This window comes from Eucyclogobius newberryi, unplaced genomic scaffold (genome assembly GCF_026437365.1).
Source record: "Eucyclogobius newberryi isolate DKJ021-1_F unplaced genomic scaffold, fEucNew1.0.hap1 SCAF_378, whole genome shotgun sequence".
Taxonomy (NCBI): Eukaryota; Metazoa; Chordata; class Actinopteri; order Gobiiformes; family Gobiidae; genus Eucyclogobius; species Eucyclogobius newberryi.
Window position 1 is genome coordinate 29,069 of NW_027316032.1, and position 17,727 is coordinate 46,795.

The window sequence follows — 17,727 nt, forward strand, 5'->3', positions numbered from 1 at the left end:
CAGACTAAAGGGTCAACCAGCCCCTCAGTAGAGCAGACTAAAGGGTCAGCCAGCCCCTCAGTAGAGCAGACTAAAGGGTCAACCAGCCCCTCAGTAGAGCAGACTAAAGGGTCAGCCAGCCCCTCAGTAGAGCAGACTAAAGGTCAACCAGCCCCTCAGTAGAGCAGACTAAAGGGTCAGCCAGCCCCTCAGTAGAGCAGACTAAAGGGTCAGCCAGCCCCTCAGTAGAGCAGACTAAAGGGTCAACCAGCCCCTCAGTAGAGCAGACTAAAGGGTCAACCAGCCCCTCAGTAGAGCAGACTAAAGGGTCAACCAGCCCCTCAGTAGAGCAGACTAAAGGGTCATATTTGGTCTATAGTTGGTGTTTTGTGCTGAGTAACGCGACGCGTGCGACACAAACTCTAATGGAACATGAATCGAATTTGTGAAGCACTTTAGAAAATTAAGAGCTTCTGAAAACCGGCCAAAAACCAGGAACTGGACTGAGGGTCTAAACCAGGATTAAACCAGGACTAAACCAGGTCTAAACCAGGTCTAAACCAGGATTAAACCAGGTCTAAACCAGGACTAAACCAGGAATAAACCAGGTCTAAACCAGGACTAAACCAGGTCTAAACCAGGACTAAACCAGGTCTAAACCAGGACTAAACCAGGTCTAAACCAGGACTAAACCAGGACTAAACCAGGACTAAACCAGGCCTGGCGCAGCACGTGATTTGGAGGTTTATTTTTGGATCTTCCTCTGGATCATCGATCTCTTCCCGTCAGTGAAGTCGATGACGTCGCATTAAAACTCTCGCGAGGCAAAAGGAAAACGGCAATTTCATCGCCAAAATCTGGCCTTTTGCTACTTTAAACTCCAGCGCTAATGTCGCTTCCCCCTCAAAAACCGAACCGGAGTCGTGTTCAGACTCCTCCTCCCTCCGGCCCCACTGGTCTGCAGCAACAAGTGTCCCCCTGCTCCTCTGGGGTTTTAAAGTCCCCAGTGGACGCCTGTTGCCGTTTCCTCGTCACAAACGCAGTCGAGTTCAGCTTCGTTCTTTGCTTCTTTCATCACTTCCTCGTCTTCTCTGAGCCTCACAAATCACTCCGTTTGAATCTGCCACAGATTGGGCGGGTCACGGGTGAAAACCCCGCCTCCGGCCCACAGCGTCACTGGCCTTGTTCTGCGCCCTGTGAGAACACCAGTCACGTTGCCTAAGGGCTATGTTTTCATCATTTCTTTTTTCATGGCTCGTAAAGTTTGTTTTCCAAATATAAAACATAAAAAGTAAGTTTAAAATAGAAGAGCACTAAAGCCACATGACTGCAGAGTGTTTGTGTCTGTGACGATAACTCCTGATGCCACGCCCACAGCTGTGACGATAACTCCTGATGCCACGCCCACAGCTGTGACGATAACTCCTGATGCCACGCCCACAACTGTGACGATAACTCCTGATGCCACGCCCACAACTGTGACGATTACTCCTGATGCCACGCCCACAACTGTGACGATAACTCCTGATGCCACGCCCACAACTGTGACGATTACTCCTGATGCCACGCCCACAACTGTGACGATAACTCCTGATGCCACGCCCACAGCTGTGACGATTACTCCTGATGCCACGCCCACAGCTGTGACGATTAATCCTGATGCCACGCCCACAGCTGTGACGATTACTCCTGATGCCACGCCCACAACTGTGACGATTACTCCTGATGCCACGCCCACAGCTGTGACGATTACTCCTGATGCCACGCCCACAACTGTGACGATAACTCCTGATGCCACGCCCACAACTGTGACGATAACTCCTGATGCCACGCCCACAGCTGTGACGATTACTCCTGATGCCACGCCCACAGCTGTGACGATTAATCCTGATGCCACGCCCACAACTGTGACGATAACTCCTGATGCCACGCCCACAACTGTGACGATAACTCCTGATGCCACGCCCACAACTGTGACGATAACTCCTGATGCCACGCCCACAACTGTGCCGATTACTCCTGATGCCACGCCCACAACTGTGACGATAACTCCTGATGCCACGCCCACAACTGTGCCGATTACTCCTGATGCCACGCCCACAACTGTGACGATAACTCCTGATGCCACGCCCACAACTGTGACGATTACTCCTGATGCCACGCCCACAACTGTGACGATTACTCCTGATGCCACGCCCACAGCTGTGACGATTACTCCTGATGCCACGCCCACAGCTGTGACGATTAGTCCTGATGCCACGCCCACAACTGTGACGATTACTCCTGATGCCACGCCCACAGCTGTGACGATTACTCCTGATGCCACGCCCACAGCTGTGACGATTAATCCTGATGCCACGCCCACAACTGTGACGATTAATCCTGATGCCACGCCCACAACTGTGACGATTACTCCTGATGCCACGCCCACAACTGTGACGATTACTCCTGATGCCACGCCCACAACTGTGACGATTACTCCTGATGCCACGCCCACAACTGTGACGATTACTCCTGATGCCACGCCCACAACTGTGGCGATTAATCCTGATGCCACGCCCACAACTGTGACGATTAATCCTGATGCCACGCCCACAACTGTGACGATTACTCCTGATGCCACGCCCACAACTGTGACGATTACTCCTGATGCCACGCCCACAGCTGTGACGATTACTCCTGATGCCACGCCCACAACTGTGACGATTACTCCTGATGCCACGCCCACAACTGTGACGATTACTCCTGATGCCACGCCCACAGCTGTGACGATTACTCCTGATGCCACGCCCACAGCTGTGACGATTACTCCTGATGCCACGCCCACAGCTGTGACGATTACTCCTGATGCCACGCCCACAGCTGTGACGATTACTCCTGATGCCACGCCCACAGCTGTGACGATTACTCCTGATGCCACGCCCACAACTGTGACGATTACTCCTGATGCCACGCCCACAGCTGTGACGATTACTCCTGATGCCACGCCCACAACTGTGACGATTACTCCTGATGCCACGCCCACAACTGTGACGATTACTCCTGATGCAACGCCCACAACTGTGACGATTACACCTGATGCCACGCCCACAACTGTGACGATTACTCCTGATGCCACGCCCACAACTGTGACGATTAATCCTGATGCCACGCCCACAACTGTGACGATTAATCCTGATGCCACGCCCACAACTGTGACGATTAATCCTGATGCCACGCCCACAACTGTGACGATTAATCCTGATGCCACGCCCACAACTGTGACGATTACTCCTGATGCCACGCCCACAACTGTGCCGATTACTCCTGATGCCACGCCCACAACTGTGCCGATTACTCCTGATGCCACGCCCACAACTGTGACGATTACTCCTGATGCCACGCCCACAGCTGTGACGATTACTCCTGATGCCACGCCCACAACTGTGACGATTACTCCTGATGCCACGCCCAAAACTGTGACGATTACTCCTGATGCCACGCCCACAACTGTGACGATTACTCCTGATGCCACGCCCACAACTGTGACGATTAATCCTGATGCCACGCCCACAACTGTGACGATTACTCCTGATGCCACGCCCACAACTGTGACGATTACTCCTGATGCCACGCCCAAAACTGTGACGATTACTCCTGATGCCACGCCCACAACTGTGACGATTACTCCTGATGCCACGCCCACAACTGTGACGATTACTCCTGATGCCACGCCCACAACTGTGACGATTACTCCTGATGCCACGCCCACAACTGTGACGATTAATCCTGATGCCACGCCCACAACTGTGACGATTAATCCTGATGCCACGCCCACAGCTGTGACGATTACTCCTGATGCCACGCCCACAGCTGTGACGATTACTCCTGATGCCACGCCCACAGCTGTGACGATTACTCCTGATGCCACGCCCACAGCTGTGACGATTACTCCTGATGCCACGCCCACAACTGTGACGATAACTCCTGATGCCACGCCCACAACTGTGACGATTACTCCTGATGCCACGCCCACAACTGTGACGATAACTCCTGATGCCACGCCCACAACTGTGACGATTACTCCTGATGCCACGCCCACAGCTGTGACGATTACTCCTGATGCCACGCCCACAGCTGTGACGATTACTCCTGATGCCACGCCCACAACTGTGACGATTACTCCTGATGCCACGCCCACAGCTGTGACGATTACTCCTGATGCCACGCCCACAACTGTGACGATTACTCCTGATGCCACGCCCAAAACTGTGACGATTAATCCTGATGCCACGCCCACAACTGTGACGATTAATCCTGATGCCACGCCCACAACTGTGACGATTACTCCTGATGCCACGCCCACAACTGTGACGATTACTCCTGATGCCACGCCCACAACTGTGACGATTACTCCTGATGCCACGCCCACAACTGTGACGATTAATCCTGATGCCACGCCGAGTAATCGTCACAGTTGTTTGTGCAGCAGCTTTATTCATATTTCATGCCCTTTACATTTAGCTCTAACTATAGCTGTTGTTCTGTTCTGTGAGTGCAGCGCCATGTGACTGTGCAGCGCCATGTGACTGTGCAGCGCCATGTGACTGTGCAGCGCCATGTGACTGTGCAGCGCCATGTGACTGTGCAGCGCCATGCGGCTGTGCAGCGCCATGCGACTGTGCGTGTGAGGGGCGTGGCTAAAGCTAGCGTGTGTGAGGGGCGTGGCTAAAGCTAGCGTGTGTAGGGGCGTGGTTAAAGCTAGCGTGTGTGAGGGGCGTGGCTAAAGCTAGTGTGTGAGGGGCGTGGCTAAAGCTAGTGTGAGTGAGGGGCGTGTCTAAAGCTAGTGTGTGAGGGGCGTGTCTAAAGCTAGTGTGTGAGGGGCGTGTCCAAAGCTAGTGTGTGTGAGGGGCGTGTCTAAAGCTAGTGTGTGTGAGGGGCGTGTCTAAAGCTAGTGTGTGTGAGGGGCGTGTCTAAAGCTAGTGTGTGTGTGGGGCGTGGCTAAAGCTAGTGTGTGTGAGGGGCGTGGCTAAAGCTAGTGCGTGTGAGGGGCGTGGCTAAAGCTAGTGTGTGTGAGGGTCGTGTCTAAAGCTAGTGTGTGTGAGGGGCGTGGCTAAAGCTAGTGTGTGTGAGGGGCGTGGCTAAAGCTAGTGTGTGTGAGGGGCGTGTCTAAAGCTAGCGTGTGTGAGGGGCGTGGCATTCAAACCTCTCTTTATGTCATGCTAATGCTAATGCTAATGTCAGACGCTTTATGACCTGGAAATATCAGATGTAGCGCTTGACAAAGCGAGTGCCGTGAACAGGAAATAGTTGTTGCTAACGCGCTTTGCTAGCTTTGTGTTGCTAACATGCTTGCTAGCTTTGTGTTGCTAACGCGCTACGCTAGCTTTGTGTTGCTAACATGTTTGCTAGTTTTGTGTTGCTAACGTGCTTTGCTAGCTTTGTGTTGCTAACGTGCTTTGCTAGCTCTGTGTTGCTAAGGCTCCACATAGTCGTTAGCATCAGTGGAAACACGGAGCTTTAGCTCGAGATCAAGTCAGAGTTTGAGACAAATGATTCTTTTGTGTTTCTTTCTGCTCTAAATAAACATGTTTTTTCAGTTCTGTACTTTGACAGCACAGTATTTGTACTTTGACAGCACAGTATTTGTACTTTGACAGCACAGTATTTGTACTTTGACAGCACAGTATTTGTACTTTGAAAGCACAGTATTTGTACTTTGACAGCACAGTATTTGTACTTTGACAGCACAGTATTTGTACTTTGACAGCACAGTATTTGTACTTTGACAGCACAGTATTTGTACTTTGAAAGCACAGTATTTGTACTTTCAGGCTCGTGTGTGAGACTCAAACATGTTTTTCTCTTGTTCTGAATTCTAAATGGAACGTGGCCTTGACCCCATCATTTATGTATGAACTCCATTAATACAGAACATGTGCTCAGAGTGGCAAGCCCCGCCCACTTAGACTGTGGTGGCAGAGTGGTTAGACTGTGGTGGCAGAGTGGTTAGACTGTGGCAGAGTGGTTAGACTGTGGCGCAGTCTTCTCTCGTTTAAATTCCGTTCACACTTTTTCGCAGCCAGAATATTTAAGCTCAACATTAGTTTAACAAAGACGACAGAGAGATTTTGTGCCCCGCGTTTCTCTCCATTCTAAAACAGGACTAAAGCAGGTCTAAAGCAGGACTAAAACAGGACTAAAGCAGGACTAAAACAGGACTAAAGCAGGACTAAAGCAGGTCTAAACCAGGTTTTGTCCTGGTTTAGTCCTGGTTTAGACCTGGTTTAGACTTGGTTTAGACCTGGTTTAGTCCTGGTTTAGTCCTGGTTTAGTCCATGTTAGAGTTAAATTCAGCTCTGTTGTGTTTTCGAGAGTCAGCGAGAGAAATTTCAGTTCAGCAGCAGGAAACAGGAAACAGAAGCGTCTTGAGTTTGCGTTTCTGTTCCGTGTATAAAGTTACTGCAGTGGTGTCCGGATTACTGCAGTACTGGATAAAGTGACTGCAGTACTGGATAAAGTGACTGCAGTGGTCTTAAATGCAGCTGCTTCAGCTTTTCCTCAGGTAAAATGCCCTTTCCAGAGGTTTCTAACGAGCTCAGATGTGCAGACTCTGTGGATCATATTCATTTCTCTGAGATAATGAGATGACAAAAGAGCGAGACGAATCTGCATCTGCCCCCGCAGGCCACAATCTGCATCTGCCCCCGCAGGCCACAATCTGCATCTGCCCCCGCAGGCCACAATCTCCATCGCCCCCCGCAGGCCACAACCTGCATCTGCCCCCGCAGGCCACAATCTGCATCTGCCCCCGCAGGCCACAATCTGCATCTGCCCCCGCAGGCCACAATCTGCATCTGCCCCCGCAGGCCACAATCTGCATCTGCCCCCGCAGGCCACAATCTCCATCGCCCCCCGCAGGCCACAACCTGCATCTGCCCCCGCAGGCCACAATCTCCATCGCCCCCCGCAGGCCACAACCTGCATCTGCCCCCGCAGGCCACAATCTGCATCTGCCCCCGCAGGCCACAATCTCCATCGCCCCCCGCAGGCCACAATCTGCATCTGCCCCCGCAGGCCACAATCTGCATCTGCCCCCGCAGGCCACAATCTGCATCTGCCCCCGCAGGCCACAATCTCCATCGCCCCCCGCAGGCCACAACCTGCATCTGCCCCCGCAGGCCACAATCTCCATCGCCCCCCGCAGGCCACAACCTGCATCTGCCCCCGCAGGCCACAATCTGCATCTGCCCCCGCAGGCCACAATCTCCATCGCCCCCCGCAGGCCACAATCTGCATCTCCCCCCGCAGGCCACAACCTGCATCGCCCCCGCAGGCCACAATCTGCATCTGCCCCCCGCAGGCCACAACCTGCATCGCCCCCCGCAGGCCACAACCTGCATCGCCCCCGCAGGCCACAATCTGCATCGCCCCCCGCAGGCCGCAATCTCCATCGCCCCCCGCAGGCCACAATCTGCATCGCCCCCCGCAGGCCACAACCTGCATCGCCCCCGCAGGCCACAATCTCCATCGCCCCCCGCAGGCCACAACCTGCATCTGCCCCCGCAGGCCACAATCTCCATCGCCCCCCGCAGGCCACAATCTGCATCTCCCCCCGCAGGCCACAATCTGCATCGCCCCCCGCAGGCCACAACCTGCATCATTAGACAGTATTAGACAGAATTAGACAGTATTCGAGTGTTTAAGTGTCACCTTGGCGGGCCTCTGTGCCGGGCGGAGCCTACGCACCAGCAGCGCCCCCGTCACACAGCACAGCGCCCCCATGAGGCCGATCACACAGAACACCAGGCTCCAGGGCAGCACGCAGAGGAAACACGAGCCGTGAGCCGACGTGCAGAGCCAGACGTGGACGGCTCCAAGCAGCAGACACATCAAGAAGAACGGAAGAGAGAGAAGAGACGCTCCGACGGGGATGTCCACCAGGGCGGCGCCGCTGAGGCACTCGGGCGTGGACAAGACCAGGACCAGGACCAGCTGTGGAGAGACGGAGACAAACTCAAGGACCGAAACCAGGTCTGAACATGAACCAGTGTGAACCGAGTTTAAACTGAAGCGGATTTAATATCATAATCTACATTTGATTCACGTTTAGCTTCACTTTTCCAAAACTAAACAGAACTGTCAGTTATCGAGTTCATAACGAAGTCTGAACGCGTGACACAGAGGATGAGACACGCCCTGATCACGCCCGAGCCAGGGACTCACACCTACACTTTTAAAGGACGTGGTCGCACAAAGACCTCACTGTTGTTGACGTGCACCGGCCGAAAACGCTCAACTTTGTCCCAGTTTTTGTCCCGGCGATGACAGAGACATAAACCGGGACAAACGCGCGAAGTCGGACTGAACCGCCGCTCGTGGTCGTCCATAACAGTGACAGCGGACGTTATTGATGTCCCGGCGTTTGACCCGCTCGTCCTCTCGTCCACTTTCTGCTGAGTTTGCAACGCTCACATTTAAAAATAAACCCCTGCATATGAATCTGCGGAGGAATTATTTATGGCGCAGTACAGTTCCTTCAGCTGTGGACGGATTATTAATCATGCGTTTGTGGTTTGGCTCCGGGGGACGACGCCCCGACGCCAAACGCCTCAGACACAAAGTACAGAAGACTTGGATTGGATTTGTTTTCTCTCACATTTTGATGCTTAAATTGCCTCGAAACGCCACGTCTCACCTGCAGCCTGCTGTACTTTATGTATATTTGTACTTTTTATACGTGCAAAAAAATATTCACAAACGTTGCCTGAAAGCGGCTTTTGAGTGGCTTTTCCACGACTTTCCATGGACTTCAGTGCTGACTTTGATGGACGTCTTTGACACTTTTAACCTTCGTTCATATTCACATAACTTTCCACACTTTACAGACATGCCATAAGGTCTAAACTAGGACTAAACCTGTACTAAAGCTGGAGTCCTCACCTGCAGCACCAGGCTCAGTCCCACCACCATCGAGTACATGTCGTATTTGCCCAGCTGTCGACTCAGAGCGGCGCTCATGGAGGCCAGAGCCTGAAGATACTGTTTCAGAACCTTCTGCCCCATGTTCTGAAGCACCTCAGACGTGTTCCCCTCCAGGTACAGCCGCACCCAGCTGCCATGGGCCTTCTCCGCCACACGGAACTGCTCCCAGCCTGCGTCTGCGGAGAGAGAGGGGAGGAGTCGAACCCATGAGCTCAGACACAGAGGAGAGAGGAGAGGAGGAGTCGAACCCATGACCTCAGACACAGAGGAGAGAGGAGAGGAGGAGTCGAACCCATGAGCTCAGACACAGAGGAGAGAGGAGAGGAGGAGTCGAACCCATGACCTCAGACACAGAGGAGAGAGGAGGAGTCGAACCCATGAGCTCAGACAAAGTCTGAGTTTAGACCTGGTTTAGGGACTAACTTGAGAAACAAAGTGTTTCTTGTTTCATTAGTTTGAGTTTGGACTAAACTTTTCTTGTTAAAACTTTGTGACATTTGAAGTGAAACTTAAATGTGACTTTATTCAACTTCAAACTAACGAGGAAAAGACGACCTTTAGTTTGAGCTGAAACTGAGATTTAGAGACGAACTATCAGCTTCTGCAAATGATCATTTACATCTCAGTCATAAGACCTGGTTTAGACCTGGTTTAGTCCTGGTTTAGACCTGGTTTAGACCTGGTTTAGACCTGGTTTAGACCTGGTTTAGACCTGGTTTAGACCTGGTTTAGACCTGGTTTGGACCTGGTTTAGTCCTGGTTTAGACCTGGTTTGGACCTGGTTTAGTCCTGGTTTAGACCTGGTTTAGACCTGGTTTAGACCTGGTTTGGACCTGGTTTAGTCCTGGTTTAGACCTGGTTTAGACCTGGTTTAGTCCTGGCTGCAGACAGCAGGGGGCGCTGTGCTCAGACACATGACCCTGACAGACACTCTCCAGCTCTGACGCATGTATTAGCATCTGAAGCGCTAACAGCTAACGCCGCCAAAACACAAGGACGACAACACAACACTGTTTATTCTGAAGGTTTTAAACTTTGTCACTTTTACAGATAAACTTTAACTTTAAAAACCCGGTCCAAACCCGGTCCAAACCCGGTCCAAACCTGGTCCAAAACCGGTCTAAACCCGGTCCAAACCTGGTCCAAAACCGGTCTAAATCCGGTCCAAATCCGGTCCAAACCCGGTCCAAACCCGGTCTAAACCCGGTCTAAACCAGGTCTAAACCAGGACTAAACCAGGTCTAAACCTGGACTAAACCAGGACTAAACCAGGTCCAAACCTGGTCCAAACCCGGTCTAAAGCCGGTCCAAACCCGGTCCAAACCCGGTCTAAACCCGGTCTAAACCCGGTATTGCTCACCTCTCTGGTACTCTTTCACACTGTCCTGGAGCAGACGGTCTAAACCCGGTCTAAACCCGGTCTAAACCCGGTATTGCTCACCTCTCTGGTACTCTTTCACACTGTCCTGGAGCAGACGGCTCAGCTGGTGTCCGTTGAGGTGCAGAAGGCGGAGTTGGTCTCTCAGGGGAAGCTGGTCCAGGATCTGGGGCAGGACTTGTCCCACAGAGTTCTGGGGCACCGGGAGTCCCAGTCCCAGGGCCAGGGACGGGGCCAGGTCCACCTGCTCCACCTCCAGGGGGCGCTCCATGGCCTCTGCACACAAACACATGAAAGTGTCACTGGTGTAAAAGAGACTTCAGCACCCTGGACAGCTCCAGGAATAAAGAGTGTGTGAAAGAGAGTGTGTGTGTGTGTCTGTGTGTGTGTGTCTGTGTGTGTGTGTGTCTGTGTGTGTGTGTCTGTGTGTGTGTGTGTGTGTGTGTCTGTGTGTGTGTGTGTGTGTGTGTCTGTGTGTGTGTGTCTGTGTGTGTGTGTGTGTCTGTGTGTGAGTGTGTCTGTGTGTGTGTGTGTGTGTGTGTGTCTGTGTGTGTGTGTGTGTGTGTGTCTGTGTGTGTGTGTGTCTGTGTGTGTGTGTCTGTGTGTGTGTGTGTGTCTGTGTGTGAGTGTGTCTGTGTGTGTGTGTGTGTGTCTGTGTGTGTGTGTGTGTCTGTGTGTGTGTGTCTGTGTGTGTGTGTGTGTGTGTGTGTCTGTGTGTGTGTGTGTGTCTGTGTGTGTGTGTGTGTCTGTGTGTCTGTGTGTGTGTGTCTGTGTGTGTGTGTGTCTGTGTGTGTGTGTCTGTGTCTGTGAGTGTGTGTCTGTGTGTGTGTGTCTGTGTGTGTGTGTGTGTCTGTGTGTCTGTGTGTGTGTGTCTGTGTGTGTGTGTCTGTGTGTGTGTGTCTGTGTCTGTGAGTGTGTGTCTGTGTGTGTGTGTCTGTGTGTGTCTGTGTGTGTGTCTGTGTGTGTGTGTGTGTGTGTGTGTGTGTCTGTGTGTGTGTGTCTGTGTCTGTGAGTGTGTGTCTGTGTGTGTGTGTGTGTGTGTGTGTGTCTGTGTGTGTGTGTCTGTGTGTGTGTGTGTGTCTGTGTGTGAGTGTGTCTGTGTGTGTGTGTGTGTCTGTGAGTGTGTGTCTGTGTGTGTGTGTGTCTGTGTGTGTCTGTGTGTGTGTGTGTGTCTGTGTGTCTGTGTGTGTGTGTCTGTGTGTGTGTGTGTGTGTGTGTGTCTGTGTGTGTGTGTCTGTGTCTGTGAGTGTGTGTCTGTGTGTGTGTGTCTGTGTGTGTGTGTCTGTGTGTGTCTGTGTGTGTGTGTGTGTGTGTGTCTGTGTGTGTGTGTCTGTGTCTGTGTGTGTGTCTGTGTGTGTGTGTCTGTGTCTGTGTGTGTGTCTGTGTGTGTGTGTCTGTGTCTGTGTGTGTCTGTGTGTGTGTGTCTGTGTGTGTCTGTGTGTGTGTGTGTGTGTGTGTGTGTGTCTGTGTCTGTGTGTGTGTCTGTGTGTGTGTGTGTGTCTGTGTGTGTCTGTGTGTGTGTGTGTGTGTGTGTGTGTGTCTGTGTCTGTTTGTGTGTCTGTGTGTGTGTGTCTGTGTGTGTGTCTGTCAAGACGTTCTTCCTGTTCCTCACTTTTACAGTGTTCTTGATCTAAAGAACTAGACTCATAAAAAACCAGTGTGACCTCTGACCTTTCCTCTTGAAGGTGGGGCTGACCAGGAGCAGAGCCGTGTTGACCTCAGGGTCAGAAGAACCTCCATGACTCCCAGTGTCAGACATGCCATGGTCTCCACAGAGAAGCAGCAGGTACGGGAGAGCGCCCTCTGTCTGCTGAGAGAGGAACTGCAGGTTACAGACCAGGACCGGGACCGGGACCAGGACCAGAGTAAAAAATGTCCCCTTAAAATAAAGAACTTTGTGCAGGAATAAATTAAATTTGGTGCGATTATCGTCTTTGGCTTATTTTAGGCTCTAGTTTTGGACAGAAACATGAGCCTGAGTCTGAATAATGTATGAGCCAATGAGAAGCCAGAAACACACACTGTGAAGAGGGACTAAACCAGGTCTAAACCAGTTCTAAACCAGGACTAAAGCAGGACTAAACCAGGTCTAAACCAGTTCTAAACCAGGACTAAACCAGGTCTAAACCAGGTCTAAACCAGGACTAAACCAGGTCTAAACCAGGACTAAACCAGGACTAAACCAGGACTAAACCAGGTCTAAACCAGGTCTAAACCAGGACTAAACCAGGACTAAACCAGGTCTAAACCAGGACTAAACCAGGTCTAAACCAGGACTAAACCAGGTCTAAACCAGGACTAAACCAGGTCTAAACCAGGACTAAACCAGGTCTAAACCAGGTCTAAACCAGGACTAAACCAGGTCTAAACCAGGACTAAACCAGGTCTAAACCAGGACTAAACCAGGTCTAAACCAGGTCTAAACCAGGACTAAACCAGGTCTAAACCAGGACTAAACCAGGTCTAAACCAGGACTAAACCAGGACTAAACCAGGTCTAAACCAGTTCTAAACCAGGACTAAACCAGGTCTAAACCAGGTCTAAACCAGGACTAAACCAGGTCTAAACCAGGACTAAACCAGGACTAAACCAGGACTAAACCAGGTCTAAACCAGGTCTAAACCAGGACTAAACCAGGTCTAAACCAGGACTAAACCAGGACTAAACCAGGTCTAAACCAGGACTAAACCAGGTCTAAACCAGGACTAAACCAGGTCTAAACCAGGACTAAACCAGGTCTAAACCAGGACTAAACCAGGTCTAAACCAGTACTAAACCAGGTCTAAACCAGGTCTAAAGCAGGTCTAAACCAGGACTAAACCAGGACTAAACCAGGTCTAAACCAGGACTAAACCAGGTCTAAACCAGGACTAAACCAGGACTAAACCAGGTCTAAACCAGGTCTAAACCAGGACTAAACCAGGTCTAAAGCAGTTAAAGACAAAGGGGTTGCGTTTCCTCTGGTTGTGACAAACATAAATCATTTGTGAATTTCGGTCGTTTCACATTCTCTTTGATGCAAACAACACGAGAGACGAGACGGGAAAAGAGACTTCACACTAAAGAAAACTACTACTACCGGTCAGAGGGTCACTTGGTCACGGGTTCACCTGGTCAGAGGTTCACCTGGTCAGAGGTTCTCCTGGTCAGAGGGTCACCTGGTCAGAGGTTCTCCTGGTCAGAGGGTCACCTGGTCAGAGGTTCCCCTGGTCAGAGGTTCCCCTGGTCAGAGGTTCACCTGGTCAGAGGTTCACCTGGTCAGAGGGTCACCTGGTTAAAGGGTCACCTGGTCAGAGGGTCACCTGGTCAGAGGGTCACCTGGTCAGAGGGTCACCTGGTTAAAGTTTCACCTGGTCAGAGGGTCACCTGGTCAGAGGTTCCCCTGGTCAGAGGTTCACCTGGTTAGAGGGTCACCTGGTTAGAGGGTCACCTGGTTAGAGGGTCACCTGGTCAGAGGGTCACCTGGTCAGAGGTTCACCTGGTTAGAGGGTCACCTGGTTAGAGGGTCACCTGGTCAGAGGGTCACCTGGTCAGAGGGTCACCTGGTTGTACCTTGGAGATGAGCGAGCTGTGGATCTTCTTGAACACGTCGTCCATCTCCAGGAGCTTTGGTTGGACCAGAGAGCTGCGTGGGCCACTGATGTGTCCAATGTGGTCCAGGCCCAGGTAATGCAGCACCAGCACGTCCCAGTCATCCCGCTTCAGGGTGTGGTCCAGGTGTCGAGTCACATTGTTGTCCACCTGAAGAAAAAGTGCAGTTTTAGGACAAAGTGTCAGTTTGTGACGGAAAAGTCTAAAACACAACGATGTTCAGTTTTCTGACACTGAATGACACGAAATCAACAAAATAAAGCTGCTCTTGTGTAGTTACCGTTACCTCGGTGTAGTCGGACTACAGGGCGTGTTACCTCGGTGTAGTCGGACTACAGGGCGTGTTACCTCGGTGTAGTCGGACTACAGGGCGTGTTACCTCGGTGTAGTCGGACTACAGGGCGTGTTACCTCGGTGTAGTCGGACTAGAGGGCGTGTTACCTCGGTGTAGTCGGACTACAGGGCGTGTTACCTCGGTGTAGTCGGACTACAGGGCGTTTTACCTCGGTGTAGTCGGACTACAGGGCGTTTTACCTCGGTGTAGTCGGACTACAGGGCGTTTTACCTCGGTGTATTCGGACTACAGGACGTGTTACCTCGGTGTAGTCGGACTACAGGGCGTGTTACCTCGGTGTAGTCGGACTACAGGACGTGTTACCTCGGTGTAGTCGGACTACAGGGCGTGTTACCTCGGTGTAGTCGGACTACAGGGCGTGTTACCTCGGTGTAGTCGGACTAGAGGGCGTGTTACCTCGGTGTAGTCGGACTACAGGGCGTGTTACCTCGGTGTAGTCGGACTAGAGGGCGTGTTACCTCGGTGTAGTCGGACTACAGGGCGTTTTACCTCGGTGTATTCGGACTAGAGGGCGTGTTACCTCGGTGTAGTCGGACTACAGGGCGTGTTACCTCGGTGTAGTCGGACTAGAGGGCGTGTTACCTCGGTGTAGTCGGACTACAGGGCGTGTTACCTCGGTGTAGTCGGACTACAGGGCGTGTTACCTCGGTGTAGTCGGACACAAAGAAGGAGGAGGTGCCGTCAGACTCCATGAAGAGTTTGGGGAACAGTTTGAGCCACGTGTCGTCGCCGTAGAAGACGATTCTTTTGCCGGCGGCTTTGGCCTGAAGCACGATGTTGTCCTCCTGCAGCGCCTGAGAGTTCAGGTTCAGCACCACGTCTATGAAGCCCGGGACACTCCCACTGGTCAGGGCCTGGAGAGAGAGGAGGCGCGTGAGAGGAGGCGTGAGAGAGGAGGCGTGAGAGAGGAGGCGTGAGAGAGGAGGCGTGAGAGAGGAGGCGTGAGAGAGGAGGCGTGTGAGAGGAGGCGTGAGAGAGGAGGCGTGAGAGAGGAGGCGTGTGAGAGGAGGCGTGAGAGAGGAAGCGTGAGAGAGGAGGCGTGAGAGAGGAGGCGTGAGAGAGGAGGCGTGTGAGAGGAGGCATGAGAGAGGAGGCGTGTGAGAGGAGGCGTGAGAGAGGAGGCGTGTGAGTGGAGGCGTGTGAGAGGAGGCGTGAGAGAGGAGGCGTGAGAGAGGAGGCGTGAGAGAGGATGCGTGTGAGAGGAGGCGTGAGAGAGGAGGCGTGTGAGAGGAGACGTGAGAGAGGAGGCGTGAGAGAGGAGGCGTGTGAGAGGAGGCGTGAGAGAGGAGGCGTGAGAGAGGAGGCGTGTGAGAGGAGGCGTGAGAGAGGAGGCGTGAGAGAGGAGGCGTGTGAGAGGAGGCGTGAGAGAGGAGGCGTGTTAGAGGAGGCGTGCTAGAGGAGGCGTGAGAGAGGAGGCGTGTGAGAGGAGGCGTGAGAGAGGAGGCGTGAGAGAGGAGGCGTGTGAGAGGAGGCGTGAGAGAGGAGGCGTGAGAGAGGAGGCGTGTGAGAGGAGGCGTGAGAGAGGAAGCGTGAGAGAGGAGGCGTGAGAGAGGAGGCGTGAGAGAGGAGGCGTGAGAGAGGAGGCGTGTGAGAGGAGACGTGAGAGAGGAGGCGTGAGAGAGGAGGCGTGTGAGAGGAGGCGTGAGAGAGGAGGCGTGAGAGAGGAGGCGTGTGAGTGGAGGCGTGTGAGAGGAGGCGTGAGAGAGGAGGCGTGAGAGAGGAGGCATGAGAGAGGATGCGTGTGAGAGGAGGCGTGAGAGAGGAGGATTGTGAGAGGAGACGTGAGAGAGGAGGCGTGAGAGAGGAGGCATGAGAGAGGATGCGTGTGAGAGGAGGCGTGAGAGAGGAGGATTGTGAGAGGAGACGTGAGAGAGGAGGCGTGAGAGAGGAGGCGTGTGAGAGGAGGCGTGAGAGAGGAGGCGTGAGAGAGGAGGCGTGTGAGAGGAGGCGTGAGAGAGGAGGCGTGAGAGAGGAGGCGTGTGAGAGGAGGCGTGAGAGAGGAGGCGTGTTAGAGGAGGCGTGCTAGAGGAGGCGTGAGAGAGGAGGCGTGTGAGAGGAGGCGTGAGAGAGGAGGCGTGAGAGAGGAGGCGTGTGAGAGGAGGCATGAGAGAGGAGGCGTGAGAGAGGAGGCGTGTGAGAGGAGGCGTGAGAGAGGAAGCGTGAGAGAGGAGGCGTGAGAGAGGATGCGTGTGAGAGGAGGCGTGAGAGAGGAGGCGTGTGAGAGGAGACGTGAGAGAGGAGGCGTGAGAGAGGAGGCGTGAGAGAGGAGGCGTGAGAGAGGAGGCGTGTGAGAGGAGACGTGAGAGAGGAGGCGTGAGAGAGGAGGCGTGTGAGAGGAGGCGTGAGAGAGGAGGCGTGAGAGAGGAGGCGTGTGAGTGGAGGCGTGTGAGAGGAGGCGTGAGAGAGGAGGCGTGAGAGAGGAGGCGTGAGAGAGGAGGCGTGAGAGAGGATGCGTGTGAGAGGAGGCGTGAGAGAGGAGGCGTGTGAGAGGAGGCATGAGAGAGGAGGCGTGTGAGAGGAGGCGTGAGAGAGGAGGCGTGAGAGAGGAGGCGTGTGAGAGGAGGCGTGAGAGAGGAGGCGTGAGAGAGGAGGCGTGAGAGAGGAGGCGTGTGAGAGGAGGCGTGAGAGAGGAGGCGTGTTAGAGGAGGCGTGCTAGAGGAGGCGTGAGAGAGGAGGCGTGTGAGAGGAGGCGTGAGAGAGGAGGCGTGAGAGAGGAGGCGTGTGAGAGGAGGCGTGAGAGAGGAGGCGTGAGAGAGGAGGCGTGTGAGAGGAGGCGTGAGAGAGGAGGCGTGAGAGAGGAGGCGTGAGAGAGGAGGCGTGAGAGAGGAGGCGTGAGAGGAGGTACATGAGAGAGGAGGCACATGAGAGAGGAGGCGTGAGAGGAGGCGTGTGAGAGGAGGCGTGAGAGAGGAGGCGTGTTAGAGGAGGCGTGCTAGAGGAGGTATGTGAGAGGAGGCGTGAGAGAGGAGGCGTGTTAGAGGAGGCGTGAGAGAGGAGGCGTGAGAGAGGAGGCGTGAGAGAGGAGGCGTGAGAGGAGGTACATGAGAGAGGAGGCACATGAGAGAGGAGGCGTGAGAGGAGGCGTGTGAGAGGAGGCGTGAGAGAGGAGGCGTGACAGGGGAGGCATGTTAGAGGAGGTGCGAAAGAGGAGGCGTGAGAGAGGAGGTGTGAGAGAGAAGGCGTGAGAGAGGAGGCGTGAGAGGAGGCGTGAGAGAGGAGGTATGTTAGAGGAGGTGCGAGAGAGGAGGCACGTGAGAGGAGGCGCGAGAGAGGAGGCGTGAGAGCGGAGGCGTGTTAGAGGAGGTGTGAGAGAGGAGGCGTGAGAGAGGAGGCGTGCTAGAGGAGGCGTGCTAGAGGAGGCGTGAGAGAGGAGGCGTGTGAGAGGAGGCGTGAGAGAGGAGGCGTGAGAGAGGAGGCGTGTGAGAGGAGGCGTGAGAGAGGAGGCGTGAGAGAGGAGGCG

At 53.6% G+C, this 17,727-nt stretch overlaps 1 protein-coding gene across 2 annotated transcripts in view; it reads right to left on the reverse strand.

The window, feature by feature from the left end:
• Window positions 1-15,120, reverse strand: part of pigg (phosphatidylinositol glycan anchor biosynthesis class G (EMM blood group)) — a 35,483-nt gene extending 20,363 nt beyond the window's left edge. Inside the window, exons 1-6 of one of the 2 annotated variants that reach the window (XM_072462135.1) lie at window positions 14,199-14,208; window positions 13,874-14,062; window positions 11,993-12,131; window positions 10,385-10,597; window positions 8,902-9,119; window positions 7,672-7,953 (exon numbers count right to left, since the gene is read on the reverse strand). In XM_072462135.1, the coding sequence (XP_072318236.1) occupies window positions 7,672-7,953; window positions 8,902-9,119; window positions 10,385-10,597; window positions 11,993-12,131; window positions 13,874-13,918 (897 nt within the window). In that variant the 5' untranslated portion in view covers window positions 13,919-14,062; window positions 14,199-14,208. Of the gene's footprint in view, window positions 1-7,671; window positions 7,954-8,901; window positions 9,120-10,384; window positions 10,598-11,992; window positions 12,132-13,873; window positions 14,063-14,198; window positions 14,209-14,911 lie in introns of those variants that run through there. The other variant, XM_072462134.1, reaches the window with a different exon arrangement.
• Window positions 15,121-17,727: the final 2,607 nt, after the last annotated feature.